The sequence below is a fragment of the Jaculus jaculus genome, chromosome 17, assembly GCF_020740685.1.
Source record: "Jaculus jaculus isolate mJacJac1 chromosome 17, mJacJac1.mat.Y.cur, whole genome shotgun sequence".
Lineage (NCBI taxonomy): Eukaryota > Metazoa > Chordata > Mammalia > Rodentia > Dipodidae > Jaculus > Jaculus jaculus.
Genome location: NC_059118.1, coordinates 34,164,485 through 34,184,897, shown reverse-complemented (window position 1 = coordinate 34,184,897; position 20,413 = coordinate 34,164,485). Strand labels below are relative to the sequence as shown.

The 20,413-nt window shown below is 42.0% G+C and overlaps 1 protein-coding gene across 1 annotated transcript in view; it reads left to right on the top strand.

The window, feature by feature from the left end:
* Pcolce2 (procollagen C-endopeptidase enhancer 2) overlaps positions 1–19,989 on the top strand; it is a 73,098-nt gene extending 53,109 nt beyond the window's left edge. Inside the window, exons 6-9 of the mRNA XM_045136958.1 lie at positions 5,095–5,249; positions 12,933–13,016; positions 16,013–16,180; positions 19,467–19,989. Of these exons, the coding sequence (XP_044992893.1) occupies positions 5,095–5,249; positions 12,933–13,016; positions 16,013–16,180; positions 19,467–19,597 (538 nt within the window). The 3' untranslated portion in view covers positions 19,598–19,989. The remainder of the gene's footprint in view (positions 1–5,094; positions 5,250–12,932; positions 13,017–16,012; positions 16,181–19,466) is intronic.
* Positions 19,990–20,413: the final 424 nt, after the last annotated feature.

The window sequence follows — 20,413 nt, the reverse complement described above, 5'->3', positions numbered from 1 at the left end:
GGCACACCAGGACTTCCGGCCCCTACAGATGAACTCCAGACACATACACCCCCTTGTATATCTGGCTAAAGTGAGTTCTGGGGAATCATGCCTCGAACTGGGGTCCTTAGACTTCACAGACAAAGGCTTAACCACTAAGCCATCTGTACAGCCCCTCAAAAACATTTTTAAAGTAACAAAATATTAGATGTTCAAGGATAAATTTTAAAGAAACTTGCTAAGCCTTAATAGAGAAAATTATCAAACTTTTACTAAGAGATATTTTAAAACACCTAAGTGCACAGGGCTGTATACAATGCTCATGAATTGAAAGACTGGTCATTTAACAGATCGACATTTGTTTTTTATTCAATATTGTTGTCAGCCTGATTCTGAAATGTGCGTGGGCTGGCAAGAAGGTGGTGGTGGGAACAACACTAAGTCCTGAAAGACAAAAGCCTAACAGAAGCATTGCCTCACCGTGTATGAAACTATACCAGAAAGCCACTGAAAGTGAGACAGAAATTTGAATAAAGAGAAAGAAAAACTGATGAATGAAGGCACAGAGAAATGTATCTGCATGCATCTGCAGATTGTATCTCACAGAGACCTGCAGGCCAGAAGGGAAAGAAAAGCCCATCAAAACTTAGGGCAGAATTCATTTATCATATGGGAAAATAAAATTATAGCTGTATTATGATCATACAGAGAGTAACAGCAGGTGGAACAGAAACTTAAAGACAATTTCTGCCCACTAAAATATATGTAAGGACTAGAGGGATGGTGCTTGCTGTAAAGCCAAAGGATCCAGGTTCAATTCCCCAGGACCCACATAAGCCAGATGCACAAGGTGGCACATACATCTGGACTTTATTTTCAGTAGCTGGAGGCCCTGGTGCATTATTTTCTCTCTCTTTCTCTATCTCTCTGTCTCAAATAAATAAAAATATTTTTAAAATAAAATATATACAAAACCAGAAAAGAGAGAGTACATTGGAAACACATATTTGTAACATTTATTTGATGAAGTCCTGGGTTCCAAAGTATAACAAAAAGAACTTTAAAAATTAATAAGGAAAAGACAACAAAAGAAGAGAAATATGTGGGCAAGACACATGAGGAGAAAGCATTCCCAAAATAAGGAAGCAGTACATTGAGTAAGCCTTTGAAAAGAGTGTAAGTTAGGACAACTATTTAGGAATTCAGTTTGGCATTATTTAATAAAGCTGAAATAATCCTATATCCTATCATCTAGCATATAGCACTCTACCCTCCTGGCATGTCAAGTAAAGACAGTTTGCCCATGTTAATCATATAGTTTGTGATGTGGAGGGATAGCCAGCCCAATGTTACCAACAAGAGAGTAGTTACATTGCACATTATAGACCAATTAAAAACAGCAGAAGATGGGGCTGGAGAGATGGCTTAGCGGATCCAGGTTCGATCCTCCAGGTCCGTAAGCCAGATGCACAAGGTGGCACATGCATCTGGAGTTCATTTGCAATGACTAGAAGCCCTAGCATGCCCATTCTCTCCCTCCCTCCCTCTCTCTCTAAAATAAATAAATATCTTTAAAAAAACAGCAGAAGAATCTCACACTTAGAAGATGAAAGTGGAAAAACAAAACAGAAAAAGACACACCCTATTTTTACTAAGAGATATTTTAAAACACCTAAGTGCATACCTGCTATTTGTATGAGAATTTAAAGCCGATAGACCTATACAACACAATGATACAACGATGCAGTTGTGTGTTATAAGCTATAAAGAAAAGCAAAAATGATAGCATAACACTCAAGCCAGGGGTTGCCTTCTTAGGAGCAAATTCGAGGAAGCAGTGCAGGCATTGCTGAGCATCTCTCATTTCTGAGGGTGTGTGTGCGTGTGTGTGTTTGAACAGGGTCTCCCTATGTAACCCAGGCCTGCCTCAAACTCTTAACCCTCCTGCCCAAACCTCCCAAGTTTTGTGATTAAAGGTGTGAGCCGCTATGGCTGGCTACATATCTGAAGAGCCTGACTGGTATAATCTGTCAGTCCACCAAGTTGTATTTTTATCCTGAGGAGTATTTTTCCACAGACAGAACTATCCTGAGGTAAGGCAGTGCCAAAAATGAGAAAACCTGTTTGGGAAACTTTTTCCCCTGTTAAAAGTATGACTCACAGGAGCACTGGGGGTTGGGTAGAGGGTGATAGATGTCACCTCACCATCCTTGTGTCCAGCTCAGGACAATCAGTGCCACTGAATTCAGATCAAAGACATTACACCCCCACTGTGTCCTGGTGCTCTGTTGGCTAGCCAGAACACAAAGACAAATAGAACACAGTGACAAGTAAGTAGTAGGAAAACATGGCAGATAGGACACTGGCAAACTTTCCAAAATGGAGTTGCTTGGTCCTACCTCAGGCTATGATCCAGGAGGCTCTTGGAGGAGAAAGTGCTTCTTGAAGGAAAGAAAGTAGGAGTTCTATTACATTTACATGAAAAAACTCCCCCCCCAAAAAAAAATCTATGTTAAACTGGGCGTGGTGGTGCATGCCTTCAATCCCAGCACTCAGGAGGCAGAGGTAGGAGGATTGCCATGAGTTCGAGGCCAGCCTGAGACTCCATAGTGAATTCCAGGTCAGCCTGGGCTAGAGTGTGACCCTACCTTGGAAAAAAAAAAAAAAAAAACCGATGTTACTGAAATACCCTTCCCTAAAAAAAAATCCTATTTCTTTTATAATGCCTTCCACGTGAGTTCATAGAAAATGCAGGGATTGTCACGACCAGTACAACATCACATGTGGAAAGCTGTCCTGGTGGGGTTTTCTTTTCCGTTTTTAAGAACACTTTTAAAGTGTCATCATTTAAATAATATCAACGTGCTTTATCTGTGATTACAAATGAGAATTGCATGTAGGGGTCTGTTTTTATGTATTGAATGGAATGTGTTTTTCAGAAACAAGTTAACAGCTTGGATCTCTGAAGAATTATTTAAACATCCTTGGTTACTTTGGGGGAGGGAATTATAGATGTATGTCAAAAAAGTCACACTTAAGGTTGTCCCATCCTTGCTTCATAAGGTTATTACTCAAGACAGAAGAGTTTGTATGGTTTTCCCAGCTGGTCAAATCAAGTACAGATATGCCCACTGCCAGCAACAGATAGGAGAAGTTGGACTGAGCCACCTTGTGTCCTGTCCATGAGGCCTGGGAAGCCACGTCATGAGGAAGGTGCCCCAGCGAAGCTTAATCCAATCACTGGCTCATTCAGCCAAATACCTTGTGTTCTCTTTTTCTGTGTCTGAATTAGTTTTGAATAGAATTAACTGGGGATGAGGATATAACTCAGAGGTAGAATTCCTGCCAAACATGTAGGGAGGTGTGGAATTGATCCTCAGCACCATTTAAACTGAGCATGGTGACACAGGCCTGTAATTCCAACACTCAGGAAGTAGAGGCAGAAAGATGAGAAATTCATCCTCTGAAGGTTACATAGTGAGTTCAAGGCCAGCTTGGGGTATGTAAGAACTGGTCTCCAAAATAAATAAGTAGTAACAAATAGCATTTTTTTTTATTGTTGTTTAAGAAATTGAAGTGAAACTGCTATCTTGCATAATTATCCCCTAAGATTTAAGAGTTCTTGAGCTTTAAGAAGCATCTTCATATAAAGGGAAGAGAAAGGAAGGGAGGAGGGTATTTAATAGGTTGGTATTGCATATATGTAAGTAGAATGATTGAGATAGGGAGAGGATATGATGGAGAATGGAATTTCAAAGGGGAAAGTGGGGGGGAGATGGAAAGAGGGAGGGTATTACCATGGGATATTTTTTATAATCATGGAAAAAGTTAATAAAAATTGAGAAAAAATAAAAATAAAATAACAAACCTCAATTCAGGAAGAAAAAAAAAAAAAAAGCATCTCCAGTAACCCTGTAGTAGCACCTAACCAGCAATCTCTTAAAATTAGGTGTCTGTGAGCCCACACACTGTAATTATTATATTTTTCCTTAACAGCATCTTCCTAATGAGGATTATAATAGAAATTCCTCCATTGCAGACCTATATTATACCTCCCATTAAAAATGAAATGTAGGGGCTGGAGAGATGGCTTAGCGGTTAAGCGCTTGCCTGTGAAGCCTAAGGACCCCGGTTTGAGGCTCAGTTCCCCAGGTCCCACGTTAGCCAGATGCACAAGGGGAGTTCTGGAGTTCGTTTGCAGTGGCTGGAAGCCCTGGCGCGCCCATTCTCTCTCTCTTCCTCTATCTGTCTTTCTCTCTGTGTGACCACAATTCACCAACTATAAAAATTTTAAAAAAAAGAAAATGAAATGTAGGGGGCTAGAGAGATGGCTTAGCGGTTAGGCACTTGTCTGTGAAGCCTAAGGACCCCGGTTTGAGGCTTGATTCCCCTGGAGCCACGTTAGCCAGAAGCACAAGGGGGCGCATGTGACTGGAGTTTGTTTGCAGTGGCTAGAGGCCCTGGTGCACCCAATCTCTCTCTCTCTCTCTTTCTCAACCGCTCTCTTTTTCTTTCTCTCTGTCATTCTCAAATAAATAAATAAAAATAAACTGGTTGCTTATACCCTGCATGGCCTTCTTTATCCCAGCATTCCTGGCTCACTGAGACAGTCCCTTTCTGTGTCTCATAGGCATCATCATTTTTTTTTTCCCTTGGATACTCTCTGCATCTGGTTCCAAAAGCCAACATGCATCCACAGTCTTAGGATGCTGTGCTGTTCACAAAATTAGGCAAACCCTCAAATGTTTGTGGGAAATCATTCATATCAGTGTTTACCTGGTACCATCCCTTCCACTGTCTGTAGAATCCCTGTGTCCTGGCTCTCACATACTGGCCTAAGGGCTATGGCACATCACTGAATTCTAGGGCCAGTGCCTGTTTCATAGAAAGAGGTTATGAGGACTCTTGTGAAGATGGAATGGGAGAAGGATGTTGCCTAGCTGAGCAGACACACAGTGAATGTTCTCTCCTAGCAGAACTGTACTATTACCTTGTTAAGTGATTTCATTTTCAGATTACAAGCAAATGACCAATCTGTTGTTAGAAACTAATGGAAAACTAGATTTTACATTTTTAGAGAGGCATCACTTAACCTTCATGACTTTCTACTTTTAGGCCAATTGTATCTGAGAAAAATGAACTTCTTATTCAGTTTTTATCAGACTTAAGCTTAACTGCAGATGGATTTATTGGTCACTACAAATTCAGACCCAAAAAATTACCCACAACTACAGCTATGCCTGTTACCACTACAGTCCCTGTGACTACAGGTAAGTTTTGTGTTTAGAAGTTTGTATAAAACTCTAACAGCATAACAAGAATTCTTTTGAAGTAGAAGAAATAAGAGGAAGATACTAGAAACTGAAATAAACTAGGATGAAAACCTACATAAGAGAATAATAATAATACTAATGAAAGACAGGGTAAGAATGCTTATAAGCTAATAATTTCTAAATCTCATCTAAGAAAAGCATGCCTATGTAAGAATTAAGAAGCCAATTATAAGCATAGCCTTTATAAGCCTCATGTTCCTTTACTGGCACTTACAGAATTATAGTTTTGTTCCTCCTTTAGTTTTTTTAAAACTTGATACAATAATCAGTATATATCTATAGTGTTCAGTGTGAGAATTTGATATGCATATACAATGTATTAAGGTCATACCAGAGTTATTAGTATTTCCATCTGCTTAAATGTTTATTTTTTATTTATTTATTTATTTATTTATTCTCATGCAAGAGAAAGGGGCAGGTAGAAAGAGAATGGGTGCACCAGGGCCTCTAGTTACTGTGTACAAACTCCAGACACATGCGCCACCTTGTATATCTGGTTTATGTGGGTGGGTGCTGGAAATTGAAACTGGGTCCTTAGGCTTCACAGGCAAGTGCCTTAAACACTTAACCAGCCCTTATCATTTCTTTATGTTGGGAAGCTTTAAACTCTTCTAGTTTATAAAATGCATAATATATGATTCTATGGTTCCCCCACAGCACTATAGAATGCTAGAGCATAGTCTTCCTGCCTAACAGTAATCTGATAGTTGCTACCTATCTGCCTGTCTATTCTTCCTCCCTCATTATCCACATGTAGGTTTCTCTGCCCATTTCAGGGTTTCTCTTAGTCATGTTTTTGCTTCTCACAACATGTCACATAAGATATATAATTGGTTTCCAAATTGGAATAAATAAAAAAGTCATTCCTTGGGTTACAGAAACGGATTACAGAGGCTGTTGTGGGTCATGATCTAAGAGACAGAAAAGCAAGAGTGGTTCCCTATACTAGTCTCTACCTACTACTGCACCACCCTCAGGGATTTTAGTGCCAAAAGTAAAAGTCAAAGCCCATCTGGGTGTGGTGGTGCATGCGTTTAGTCCCAGCTGAAGGTAGGAAGATTGCTGTGAGTTGGAGGCCAGGCTGGGCTATAGAGTGAGTTTCAGGTCAGCCTGGATTAGAATGAGACCCTGACTCAAAGACATAACATAAAACTAAGTAAATAAATAAAAACCCAAACCCATGGAGAGGGGACAGAGTGGAAAGGAAATACATGGAACAGACTGAAGGGAGCCCAGCTTTACTTGTACTGTTTCCTCATTGCCCACCGGGACAAGGCTGTCCAGACCACAGGCAGGCACTTCTGGAAGCTCTGGTTTTCCGAGCACTCCACCTTGTGGCCTGGCTGTGTATTGCCAGCTGCTGTTGTCTAGTCTCCAGCTCTGCTCCACAGACCTGGCGTTCTTACTCTTTCCTCTAAAATATCCATGGCTCTCTGAACTTGCTCTGAAAGTGTAAGTGTCAATTATGATGAGCTCATAGATGCTTAATGACTGCTAGGCATTTAAAACAAAGCGCCCCCAAATCAACTGGCTTTAATCACTCTTTTTTGCTGTTTTCCACTTGTTTTGCTGGACATGTTCACAGCATCTAATGCCACGCTCACAGAGCGACGTCTGCACTTTCCTTTACCTGCATCCACTTCCCTCAGGCAGGCCATGCCATTTCCTTGTTAGCGTCATTGTCTATAGGTATGCTGTCCAGTTTGGCAGGCACTGGTGACTACCTGGTATGTAGCTAGTGAAACAGCAGCTGAAGTTTCAGTTGTCTTAAATATAAAAGCCTCAAGGCAATCTAGAAGCTCAAACTCCTTCCCGTGGTATGTGAGGGCCTCCGCTCAGGCCCCCTTTAGAGCTTCATCTTCAGGCCCTGCTTGACTGTCATAGTCTTCTCATGCTCTGAGTGATTTCGTTCTTTGAGGCAGGGTCTCACTCTAGTCCAGGCTGACATGGAACTTCCTCTGCAGTCCCAGACTAGCCGTCAATTCAATACAGTCCTCCTACCTCAGCCTTCTAAGAGCTGACATCAAGTGAACTGTGTCATTTTTGTCCCAAGTGTGGCAGAAGCTGCTGATGGGTTTAAGCAGAGCTCAAGGTGAGACTTGTTCACTCTGAAGATCATTCTGGCCACTGGGAGGTCAATGGGTTGTGGGCGTCAAGACGCTGAGCCGGCTTCTTGGTGGTCCAGGTGAACAGAGCTGTGACACAAATGCAGGCACCGTGCAGAGTCATGAGTAGGCGACAGTAAGAGGACTTTTATGATTCGTTGGACTAGATAGAGCAAGGAGCTATCAAGGATACTATACTGGGGCTGGAAGGATGGTTTAGCAGTTAAGGCACTTGCCTAAGAAGGCTAAGGACCCAGGTTCGACTTCCCAGTACCCACATAAGTCAAATGCACAAGGCGGTGCATGGGTCTGGAGTTCATGTGCAGTGGCTAGAAGCCCTGGTGCACCCCTTCTCTCCCTCTGACTTAAAGACCAGAGGACAGGGATCTACCAAGGACAAGAGGGAGCAATGTGGGATGCCCGTCCAACTTCCAGATATTCTGATGATGAAAATGAGCAGGTTTCCCAAGGCTCACATGGAAAGATGTTGTTCATGGTAACATCACTGATATTTTTAACTTTTTATTGCCAACACCTATACATTTAGACAGTGTATCATGATCATAGTCCCCTTCCACCATCCTCCCTTTTCTGCTTCCCTACCCCCTCTGCAGTGAATTTCTTCTTCTTTCCAACAAGTCTTTCTTCGATTTTTATATCATTTTTTCCCTCCTATTATGCACAACTTGTGTAGCCATTATAAGGCCATGAATATCATAGTCATTGAAACACCACTGATTTTGACTCAATTTTTAGATGTACTGCCCAATTGAAGTCCCCAAGTTCTAGAACAATAATATGGATCCCTCCTGCTAAAGTTTTTTGAATTGTATCTCTTCTTAAAAATACATATTTAAGGGCTGGAGAGATGGCTTAGCGGTTAACTGTTTGCCTGTGAAGCCTAAGGACCCTGGTTCAAGGCTCGGATCCCCAGGTCCCATGTTAGCCAGATGCACAAGGGGCGCACGCGTCTGGAGTTCGTTTGCAGAGGCTGGAAGCCCTGGCGCGCCCATTCTCTCTCTCTCCCTCTATCTGTCTTTCTCTCTGTGGCTGTTGCTCTCAAATAAATAAATAAAAAATGAACAAAAAAATATTTTAAAAAAATACATATTTAAAAGGGGCCTGACTGAAACTAAGGAAAATTGGCGAAACAAGCAAGGGTGCTGTTTTCCTGATGAACCGGATACCAGCACAAGGGGGAAGGAGACCAACACAGAGAAAAATCAGCTCCTACCAAATCAGAGAGCCAGAGCCTCAGAGGCCCCCAACACCTCAGCACCAAAGCAGACCAAAAATGAACCCAACATGGCTCAGGGAAATTTTGCAGAAGAGGGGGCGGAAAGAATGTTAGAGCCACATGTTGGGGCATGATATGCAGAGACATTTATCGTACCAATAACTGTGGGCTAACTCCACAATGCACGGCCTATATACCTCAATAAGGAGGGTCCATTGGGAGGGGGTAGATCATGGATGAGCCTAAACAATGGTACCAAACTGCCAGTATTTGCTGAAAAGAAAACTAATAAATTAAATTTTAAAAAATACATATTTACCACATCAGTCTGAACTAGAGACCCTACTTCAAATAAAGAATGAAAAATGTATATTTAAACTATTACAACTATTTTAATATTAAATTGTAAGTTTTAATGTCATAATCCAGTCAGGTCCTTTTTGAAGTCAAGTGGAAGTACAAATTAAGACTAAATAAGGGGTTGGAGAAATGGCTTAGCGGTTAAGGCACTTGCCTGCGAAGCCTAACGACCTAGGCTTAATTCCCCAGTACCCACACAAGCCCAATGCATAAGGTGGCATATGTGTCTGGAGGTTGTTTGCAGTGGCAGGAAGCCCTGTTGTGCCCATTCTCTTTCTCTCTCCAATAAATAAATAAAATATTTCTAAATAAAAGAGTAAATAAGAAGCCAAGTGTGGTGGCACATGCCTTTAATTCTTGCACTAGGTTGGCAGAGGTAGGAGGAGCGCCATGAATTCAAGGCCACGCTGAGACTACATAGTGAATTCTAGGTCAGCCTGGGCTAGAGCGAGACCCTACCTTGAAAAACAAAACAATTTTTTTTAAAAAGGGTAAATAAGAATAAGAGCCTGGGGAGATGGGTCAGTTAATAAAGTGTTTACCATACAAACATGAGGACCTGACCTGAAGCTCCAATACCCATGTTAAAATGCTGGGTGTGTGGCATGGGTTTGTAAATCCAGAACTGAGAAGGTGGAGATAGGAGGATCCTTGGAGCTGGTCAGCCAGTCTAACCTAATTGGTAAGCTGTAGGCCATTGAAAGACCCTGTATCAAAAAAGGTTGACATGGGCTGGAGAGATTGCATAGCAGTTAAGGAGCTTGCCTGTGAAGCCTAAGAACTCATGTTAAAATCTCCAGGTCCTATGTAAGCCAGACACACAATGACAGAAGTGCAAAATGTCACACATGTGCATAAGGACTCTGGAGTTCATTTGCAGCAGATGAAGGCCCATCCATGTAAACAGCTGGGCGTGGCCGTGCATGTCTGTGACCCCAGTCCTGTGGGGACAGAGACCAAAAATCGCTAAGACTTGTAAAAACATCATGCCCTAGCTGGGCATGGTGGTGCATGCCTTTAATCCCAGCACTTGGGAGTCAGAGGTAGGGGGATCCCCTGAGACTCCTTAGTGAATTCCAGGTCAGCCTGGACCAGAGAGAGACCATACCTCAAAAAAAAAAAAAAAAAATCATGCCCTGCAAGAGTGCTGCTTTCTTGGTGAACCTTATATCAGCACCAGGGTGAAGGAGACTTAAAATTAATCCGACATGGCTCAGGGAATTTGGCAGAAGAGGGGGCAGGATGGTGATAACAGGATCCCCAATAAGGAGGGGCCCTTTGGAGGGAGGTTAATGGTGAGGTAAAGATGGTACCAACATGTGCTGTTGACATACTGAGTATGTCCCTAACTAATAAAAAAAGTAAATTTTTTTTTAAATTTTTATTTATTTATTTATTTGAGAGTGACAGACACAGAGAGAAAGACAGATAGAGGGAGAGAGAGAGAATGGGTGCGCCAGGGCTTCCAGCCTCTGCAAATGAACTCCAGACGTGTGCGCCCCCTTGTGCATCTGGCTAATGTGGGACCTGGTGAACCGAGCCTTGAACCAGGGTCCTTAGGCTTCACAGGCAAGTGCTTAACCGCTAAGCCATCTCTCCAGCCCAAAAAAAGGAAATTTTTAAAAAGTGTCAAAATGTCAGCCAACAACAATGTCATTGCTACACACTGTTCTAAGTTAAGAGGCCTATGTCATGTACTTACTCTGAGGTTAAAGAGATCTTCATTTGCATAAAGACTAATGCTAAATGATTTGCATATTTATGGCTCATGAAAAAATATGTAATATTTTGTGGGTAAAGCCACATACATAATCAAAAGAATTAAAAAATTGCATATGTATGTATTTAAAAAAAAATCATGTTCTGGAATCAATGAGAGTCCCCAAGTCTAGCCTCTGCCTGGAGCATCCCATCTGCACATGCATGTGCATATCTCACACATACGCGCACACACACAGAGCACCATAAGTACTACACACAAAACATAGCATTCAAAATGAAAACAAATTTGCACACTAATAACATGGATATACTTGTTTATTTTTATATAAAAAATTAAATCTTGGCAGAGCATTTGATGCTTCAGGGCATAGAAAATGTTTTTCAGAGTTGATCAGTACTGTGAGTTTATGTTGTCAATACTGAGACTATTGCCACTTCACATAAATACAAAGTGGCAGAGGTATGTTTAGGGCCATTTCAGAAATTGTTGGAAATTCTGTCCTAATCACAAATTTCATTGAATGATATTTTATGAGATGCAACTCAAATAGCAAATTTTAAAATCGAACATTCTAACACAGTACAATCCAAAGGCATACTAATTTGATACTTAAACATTGAGAACTTATGGTAGGAAAATATTAAATCTTTTTCCTTAATTAAACCACTAGGTCTCTATAGTGCAGGAAACTATGTGTATACAGTGAAAACACCATGATTCCATACATACAGTGGTTTTGTATCTGAGCTGAGGCGTTTCACGCAGCATGTGCTGGTGGGGAGTGGCTTCACAGCATGAACAGTGCAAAAGCATGTGGAGTGTTCAGAACCAAGGCTGTGGTGAATGAAGCCCTGTGACGCAACACTGGCAGGTTCTGCTGGAAACCCTTCAAACTTGTTACATGCTTGATTTTGAATTAGTTTTTGGAGGTGTGTGTTCAGAAACCTTTTACTACTACCAAACCTTTTATGAACCTCACATTCAGTAAGCACATCCCCATGTGGTCATCAGGCAGGCAAGAAGCTGCAAAGTGGACACAATTAGTGCCCTCTAGTTATGCCACCCAGAGTATTTCCTGACATTGCATGTGTCGCCTAAAGCAAAGTCACCTCTAATTAAGAACCAGCGTGTGTTTATCTGTCTAGTTTTACTTTTAACTTTTTTATTCTCATTTATTTATTTGCAAGCAACAGAGACAGAGAAAGAGGCAGAGAGAGAGAGAGAGAATGGGTGCACTGCAAGCGAACTCTAGACGCGTGCACCCCTTTGTGCATCTGGCTTACGTGGGTCCTGGGGAATCAAGCCTGGGTCCTTAGGCTTTGCAAGTAAATGCCTTAACCACTAAGCCATTTCCTCAGCCCCAGAACTGATAACATTTTACAAAATTTTATTTATTTATTTGAGAGAGAGACAGAGTGAAAGAGGCAGATAGAGAGATAAACGGGATTACTAGGGCCTCTAGCCACTGTAAACAAACTCCAGACACATGCACCACCTTATGCATCTGGCTTCTGTGGGTCCTGGGGAATTGAACCTGGGTCCTTAGGCTTTGCAGGCAAGTGCCTTAACTGCTAAGCCATCCCTACAGCCCCAGAGATGATAACATTTTACTTCTCAGTTCTTAAGCTTCTCATAGCTAAGACCAGGCTTGAAATAGATACTGAAAGCTTGCATCTAGTGTAACACTTTACAGGTGAGGAGCATTTCTAAAACCCTATGCTAGCCACATGTAGATAAGTGCAGATTTAAAATGCACCAAAAAGATCTTCTCATTCTCTTGAAAACAACAGAGATTTCCTCTTGTAAACTGAAAAATTATTCTATGTTCAGCTTAGTCATCTGAGTTTTTTTTTTTTCCTATATAGGGCTCCATAAAATACATCAAAGTTTGTTCATAGTACTAGGTTAATATAAAGGAAGATGAGAACAGGGCTAAATTTGTATTATCTTTGATCTCAGGTTTAAAATTTAGTGGACAGTATTGAGTTGCCCTTCAGTAATAAGAGCAGTAGCTGGTAAGATGAAGAATTTCTTTTGCGTGGCTTATAATTATTTCATTGCAAGGGTAGATTGGTGGCTCAGGGAAATAAATGGTAATTTTAGCTGGATCAATTCAGGTATAAACAACCATTATACTTGAATTCATTTTCATGAATCTTACATCTTTCTCCTTTGAATATCTTCTTTGAATTAAGGTTTAAAGCCCACTGTGGCCCTGTGTCAACAAAAGTGTAGACGGAGGGGGACTCTGGAGAGCAATTACTGTTCGAGCAACTTTGGTAAGAAACAAAACCCAGCCTTTTCCCTCTAATGAGAAACCTGAGACGTTGTGCTTAATCTCACAGGAATTCCCATGAGTTTAATGGGGAAGAGCTAGTAACACCATTCATTTGCTCAAGAAAATATTTTTCTGTGCACCAGTTTATTGGTATATGTTATTTGAACTGTTAGATTTCACAGGTGAGAAAAATAGCATTCAAAGCTGTGCCTTTTGCATTAAGTTTAACAATCTGACTCTTGGTGCATGATACTGCTCTCTGTATTCTGACTGGCTATTCCAAACAAATTAAAAGCTTTTTCCTTGTGTATTTTTTTAATGTACCTAGCATTTTTTCACACATCTGTGATTCAGTTTAAGTAACTTAAAAATATAGCCAAGCTTATGTCCAGAAGCCAGCCTCTCCTTAAAAGAAATTCAAGTATTTCCTCTGCAGTGTCTTTCCCAAGTATGAAATGAAAACATTGAAGTCTGAAGTCTATTTGGGAACTCTTACAAGCTGGAAGCTGAGGAGATAGTACCAAATGACTTAGAATTTCTGAGAATTTTTTCCAATTAAAAAATTGCACCAGGGCTGGAGAGATGGCTTAGCGGTTAAGCACTTGCCTGTGAAGCCTAAGGACCCCGGTTCGAGGCTCGGTTCCCCAGGTCCCACGTTAGCCAGATGCACAAGGGGGCGCACGCGTCTGGAGTTCATTTGCAGAGGCTGGAAGCCCTGGCGTGCCCATTCTCTCTCCCTCTCCCTCTATCTGTCTTTCTCTCTGTGTCTGTCGCTCTCAAATAAATAAATAAATAAATAAATAAAAATTTAAAAGAAAAATTGCACCATCTGTGAATGCTACTCAATATTTTGGCCATATTTATTTGTGCTGCATATTTTAAGAGCAGCTTTAAAGAATCTTATCAGGAAAAGAAAGTTGCTAAGGTCCAAATGGTTATCCAAAACAAAAGGGGCCCCTGACTGTAGCCTAAATGACCATATTGTAAGAGGACTGGGGCCCTAAATCTTATGTAGTTTTCATACTAAACTTCAAACAACTGCATGAAAATAAAAACGAATAATGCTAAGTGTTGTTGCTACCACATCCAGGTTAGTCTTCTATGGGGGTGGGGCAGGAATCACCTCCCTGTGCCTAAGGCCACCCCCCACCAATTTTACCTGGTTTCTTACTGACATTCTGCTAACCCAACACAAGCCATGATGGTTCACATTGTCCCAAAGGGGTCATGTTAGCCAAGTCCAAAACAATTTATCCCACTGACCATGATCTACTTGGATGGCACATTAACTAAATACCATCACCAGGATCTCACGGGTTCTCAACCAGGGTAGAAAACACTCCATGGGGCAGTTTTTGGTAGTGCCAATAACTGGGGAATGGTGTTGGTTAAAATATCATCAATGTAGCCGGGCATGGTGGTGCACGCCTTTAATCCCAGCACTCTGGAGGCAGAGGTAGGAAGACTGCCATGATTCAAGGCCACCCTGAGAATGCAGAGTGAATTCCAGGTCAGCCTGAGCTAGAGTGAGACCCTACCTCAAAAAAAGCCACATATATATCTCATCAATGTAATCCCAGCACCACATGGAATTGTTCCTCCACCTCCCAAAGTGCCAACAGCCCCTTCTGAGAAAGAGAGAAGCACCTGTCCTCGGTGACTCAGAAGAGAGATTCTGTGGGTGTCACAACAGAGAAAAGAGAGCAGCTATATAATGAAAATTAACAGGCTTTTGCTAAAAGTTTTTTAAAACTTCTTTTGGGGTGTCTGTAGAGTATGTGTGGTGTGACATGATGTGACATGCATATGCTGCTTGCACACGTACGTGCAAATGCAAGCGCTCTGTGCACAGGATGGGAAGGCCCGAGGAGAACATCAGCTGTCCTCTTCTATTTGCTCACTAGCCTACTTCCCTAAGACAGTCTCTCACTCAACCCAAAGCTTTTTTTTTTTAATGCCATTTTTTTCCAGTCAAGAAGCCCAGCCGTTCTCCAGTTCTCATCCCCCACAGGACTGGGACTATAGATGTGTGTGGCCATGCCCAGCTGACCTCACAGTGGTGGGGAATTGAACTCTGGCAGTCTTAGCCCTTCTCAGTAGCATTCTCGTTATTAGATAGAACATTTTGTTTCTGGCTTTACATGAGTGGCTGGGGAACTGAACCTAGGCCAGCAAGCTTTGCAAGTAAACGCCTTTAACTACTGAGCCATTTCCCAGCCCCTGGATAGAACATTTAAAGGGTGTACACCTCAGCAATGCACTGCATGCAACACAGAAAGTATTTACATTGTTCTCCTAGGTGTTAATACCAAACAACCACAGTAACATTATGGCTCCATGATCTTTAAAAAAACACTTTTATTAATTTGATAGGCAGAGAGAGAAAGAGAAATTGGGCATGCCAGAGCTTCTTGCCACTGCTGATGAACTCTAGATGTATGCACCACTTTGTGCATATGGCTTAACATGGGTACTGGGGAATCAAACCCAGACCAGCAGGTTTTGCAAGCAAGTGCCTTTAACCCTGAGCTATCTCCCCAGCCTGATCTTTTTTTAAAAACCTGAATTTTTGTGATAAAAGCATACTATCAATTTTAAGTGCTCAGCTAGGACCTTTTGTCTTTTTTTTCTTTTTGCATGTACATGTGGTATACTGTCTGATTGTAGGCATGTCGATGCAGGTGTGTTCACGTGTGCATGCATGTGAAGGTCAGGGCTTGATGTGGGGTGTGTTCCTTGATCATTTCCCTTTATTTTATTGAGTCAGGGTCTCTCATTTGGGCCCAGAGCTTGTCAATTCAGCTAGTCTAGCGAGCCGACTCTGGTCCCCACGATCATGCAGCCAGCTCTTTACCGACTGAGCCACCTCTCCAGCCCCAGGGCCTTTTTCCTTCACAGGAAAATGTTTAATTTCTGAAACTTTAAAGATGAAAACTCATTTTCAGTGCCCCTTGTTTTGCCTTCACTACAACATTGTTTCACACTTGTTTACTGCAGCGTTGGCCGGCACAGTCATCACAACCGTCACTCGGGGTGGGAGTCTGCATGCCACAGTCTCAATCATCAACATCTACAAAGAGGGCACTCTGGCAATCCAGCAGGCTGGCAAGAACATGAGTGCCAAGATCATTGTGGTCTGCAAGCAGTGCCCTCTTGTCAGAAGAGGTAAGGAAGAAACTGGTGTCGTTCTGCTCAGGGAGCTCAGAGCCAGGGAAGAAATTCAGGAAGTCTTTCTGAGCCCGGTCTCCTTGGCAGTAGCTGGCATGGGAAGTAGCATCAGGGCTAACACCTATAAGCCAGCACCCCAGTTCTTAGAGCTTACAGAAAAAGAACCGGTGAGTTCCAGAACATCTGAACTTAAATCAAAAGGAAATAGAGGGGGTGGAGAGATGGCTTAGCAGTTAAGGCACTTGCCTGCGAAGCCTAAGTGCCCAGGGTCAACTCCTCGGAACACACCTAAGCCAGGTGACACATGTGCAGAAGGCGACACATGCACACAAGATGGCACATGTATCTGAAATTTGATTGCAGTGGCTAGAGGCCCTCATGCCCCAATTCCTTCTCGCTCTTTCTCTTTCTCTCTCTTTCTCTCTCCCATAAATAAATTAAAAAAGGAAATAGACACCAAAAGATCAGTTCAGGAGAAAGATCTTAAACTAGCACATGTCCAGTGTCAATATTATGTATAGAGAAATATCCAGCAAGTAACAGGAAATGCAGAACTAGACATCAGAAGAGAGAGGTATATCTGGGATACAATTACAAATTGGGACTCATTTGCAGGTAGAGAGACATGGTGCATGGAAAGGAGTAGGTGCATGGATAGATAGGAATAAGTTTAGTGAGAGAAATTATGGGGAAAGGGAAATTACTCCAGAGCCAGAAGCATGTTTTTTTGAAAAAAGTTATTTGACTCGTAAAACGTTATATATGTTTGATAGTTTTTAATGTTTCAATAAGGAGCTGGGGAGATGTTTCAGCAGTTAAAGGTACTTGCTCACAAAGCCTGAGGGCCCGGGTTTAATTCCCCAGCACCCATTGTAAAGCCAGATGCAACGTGGCACATGTGCCAGTGATGCCAATGTACCTGCAACAAAGGGAGGCAGGGCCAGGACAGTCAGAAGCTTGAGGACCAGCAACTTCCTTTACAGCGTAGCAGCTCATCTGCAGCAGCAAGAGATGGAGCACAGACACCTCAGAGTCGTCCTTCTCACATGCACCACAGCACGCACACACACAAGCAGATGATGAGGAGGAGGAGGAAGATAGATATAGACAGATAGATGATTGATAGATAGATAGATGTTAGTTTCAATAAGTTGAGAGAGTTATAAAATGAAAAGTGAAATCATTTCCCTAAAGATACTGTAAAATTTTTCATACTGAACTTTTTTTTATTATTTACATTGTAACTTAAGCTCAAATTTAGCAAAACAAATTATAAAAAGGGCAGAAATTAACTTAAGTGCCATCTGACCTATTGGAATCTTGCACATGAATGGCAGTGGAAACCAGAAACTGTTGTAAACTTAGCCTAAGAAGGTTTGTGAAGAGTGAGCTCAAGTTGCATTAGATATTCTAAATCTTGCTTCATGTGAAATGAAGCATCATACATTAAGAAGTAAGTCATAATGTTTGGGGAACAAAAGAAGGATGGAATCTAAGCTCAGAATGGTCATTAGAATCACAGTGGATTACCTTCTACTGGTCACATCCACCCGAGCCTGGCCTACCCCCATGAACCCTACAAGAATGAGTCTGCTTACACACACTTACATAACTCGAAGCATACTATAGCACAGTACTCATTTTTCTCATTGCTATGACCAAATATCTGACAAGACACAACTTAAGGGATGACTGATTTCTTCTGGCTTACTCCATCATGGTAGCAAAGATGGGGGGAGGGGCAGTGGCTCTGTGGCAGAGTGAGGCAGATCTTGACAGGCCAGGAAGCAGAGAGTTTAGCCAGAAGTGAAGCCAGGTTCTAACCCCAAAATTCTCACTGCTCTGCCCCTGCAGCAACCCACTTCCTCCAGCTAGGCCCCAGTTCACAAAGATTGTTCAGTGATTAAAGGTGATTGCTTGCAAAGTCTGTTGGTCCAGGTTGAATTCCCTGGCACCACATAAAACCAGATGCACAAAGTGATGCATGTATCTAGTGCTCATTGGCAACAGCTCTGGCATGCCCCTGCTCACTGTCTCACACACTCTTCACAAATTAATAAATAATTTTTTTCTTTGGTTTTTCAAGGTAGGGTCTCGCTCCAGCCCAGGCTGTCCTGGAATCTGCTATGTAGTCTCAGGCTGGCCTCGAACTGTCAGCAATCCTCCTTCCTCTGCCTCCTAAGTGCTGGGATTAAAGGCATGTGCCACCACACCCAGCTTAAAAATATTTCTCAGGGCTGGAAAGATGGCTTAGCGGTTAAGCGCTCGCCTGTGAAGCCTATGGACCCCGGTTCGAGGCTCGGTTCCCCAGGTCCCACATTAGCCAGATGCACAAGGGGGCGCACGCATCTGGAGTTCGTTTGCAGTGGCTGGAAGCCCTGGCGCGCCCATTCTTTCTCTCTCCGTCTATCTGTCTTTTTCTCTGTGTTTGTTGCTCTCAAATAAATAAATAAAAATTGAACAAAAAAAATAAAAAAAAATATTTCTCAGAAAGAAAATATTTGGCCACAGTCTAGACCTAGCTTATCCAGACACACTCATGTATAAAAATAATATGATAAAAATTATAATAAATACAAGTACTTTGAATACTCATTACTTTTCAAGGCACTAATGAGTACAAGAATATTAACTATGTGTTTTCTTAAAAGCTTACCTAAGACAACCACAGAATAGAGTAGGGATGGGTCATTAGTGACCAGATGCATTATGGGACTATGAGAAGCCATCTGAAGATGGCTCATGATGGAGCACTGGAGGCCCCATGAGGGAGGGAACCTTGAACAACGCAGTTCAAGGCTTTCAGGAACTACAAGAGCTACGGCACAGCGGAGTATACAGAGCAGTAGAATGACAGGAATGAACTACTCTCTGTCTTAGAAGGCAAAAATGACGACTACTACTTGAATTTACCCTTTGTGAATATGGTCTTAAATGAGGTTTTATCCTATATGAAATGTATAACATTACTTATAGAAAAGGGCTGCTGTACCAGGGACGTAGGTCCATTGGTAGGGTATGCTTGCCCTTCCCAGATGGAAGCCAAGATTTAATCCTCATAAACCAGGTGTGGTGGCACCTGCTTGTCATCCCAGCCCTGAGGAGGTGGATGCAAGAGGATCAGAAATTCAGGCTCATCCTGGGCTATGTAACAAGTCTGCTACTAGCCTGACCTACAGGAGGCCCTGTCTCAAAACAAAATTATTTATTACCCAGAGGTAAGCTGTGGTCTGCTTCAAAGAACACACTTAAAGTATTTTATTTCTATATTCTCTTTCTTTAGGCCTAAATTACATTATTATGGGTCAAGTGGGTGAAGATGGGAGAGGCAAAATCATGCCGAACAGCTTTATCAAGACGTTCAAGCACAAGAACCAAAAGCTTCTGAGCGCCTTAAAAAGCAAGCAGTGTTAACTCTGCGCCGTGCCCTCTTCAAAGCCGCCTTAAAGATCTACTTTAGGAGGAAGAACTCATGCAGTTTAATGTTGAGTGCTCCAGAGACGGTAGGTGCTGATGGAGGAAGTTCTGAGCAGGTGCTGAGAGGAGACAATATCTGGAAACCCACCAGCCCAGCAGTGGTGGGAAACCAGTAGTATTGAGCATTGGCCACTTGGAGTTTATTTATACATCTCTGTAAAAGGGTATTTTAGAATTGAGTTGTATGAAGGATACAAAAAAAAAAGAGAGATTTTATAAGTATACTATTTATAGTGACATTTGTTTTACCTTTAAGCATTTGCTAAGGTGTTACATTCTTCTCTTGCCTTTTTAAAATCAATGCTTATTAAAATGTTTTGAAATTAAAATGGAACACTATAAAAATTATTCCTTTTTTTTGCATGTGTGTGTGTGTAATGTGGTGGTGGTGGTGGTATGTATGGTGTGTGTGTGTGGTATATGCATATGTCCATACATGTAATGTGGTGGTATGTGTATGTGGTAAGGGTGTGTGTGTGTTGTATGCGTGTGCATGTCCACATGTGACATCCCATATGCTTGCCGGGGACAGGGTGTGTTCTCCTGCACAGGCTAGAGGGGAATGCTGGCTGTCCTCTTGCATTACTCTTTCCGCCTATTCTTTGTGTCAGAGTCTCTTACTGATCTTGAAGCTTGCCTTTTTAAATAAATGTTTAAACTTCATAGGCCCCAGTGATTCTGGGGCTACAGAGGTACATGGCCATGCCCAGCTGTTTATGTGGGTCCTGGAGATTGAACTCAAGTGGTGTCTCA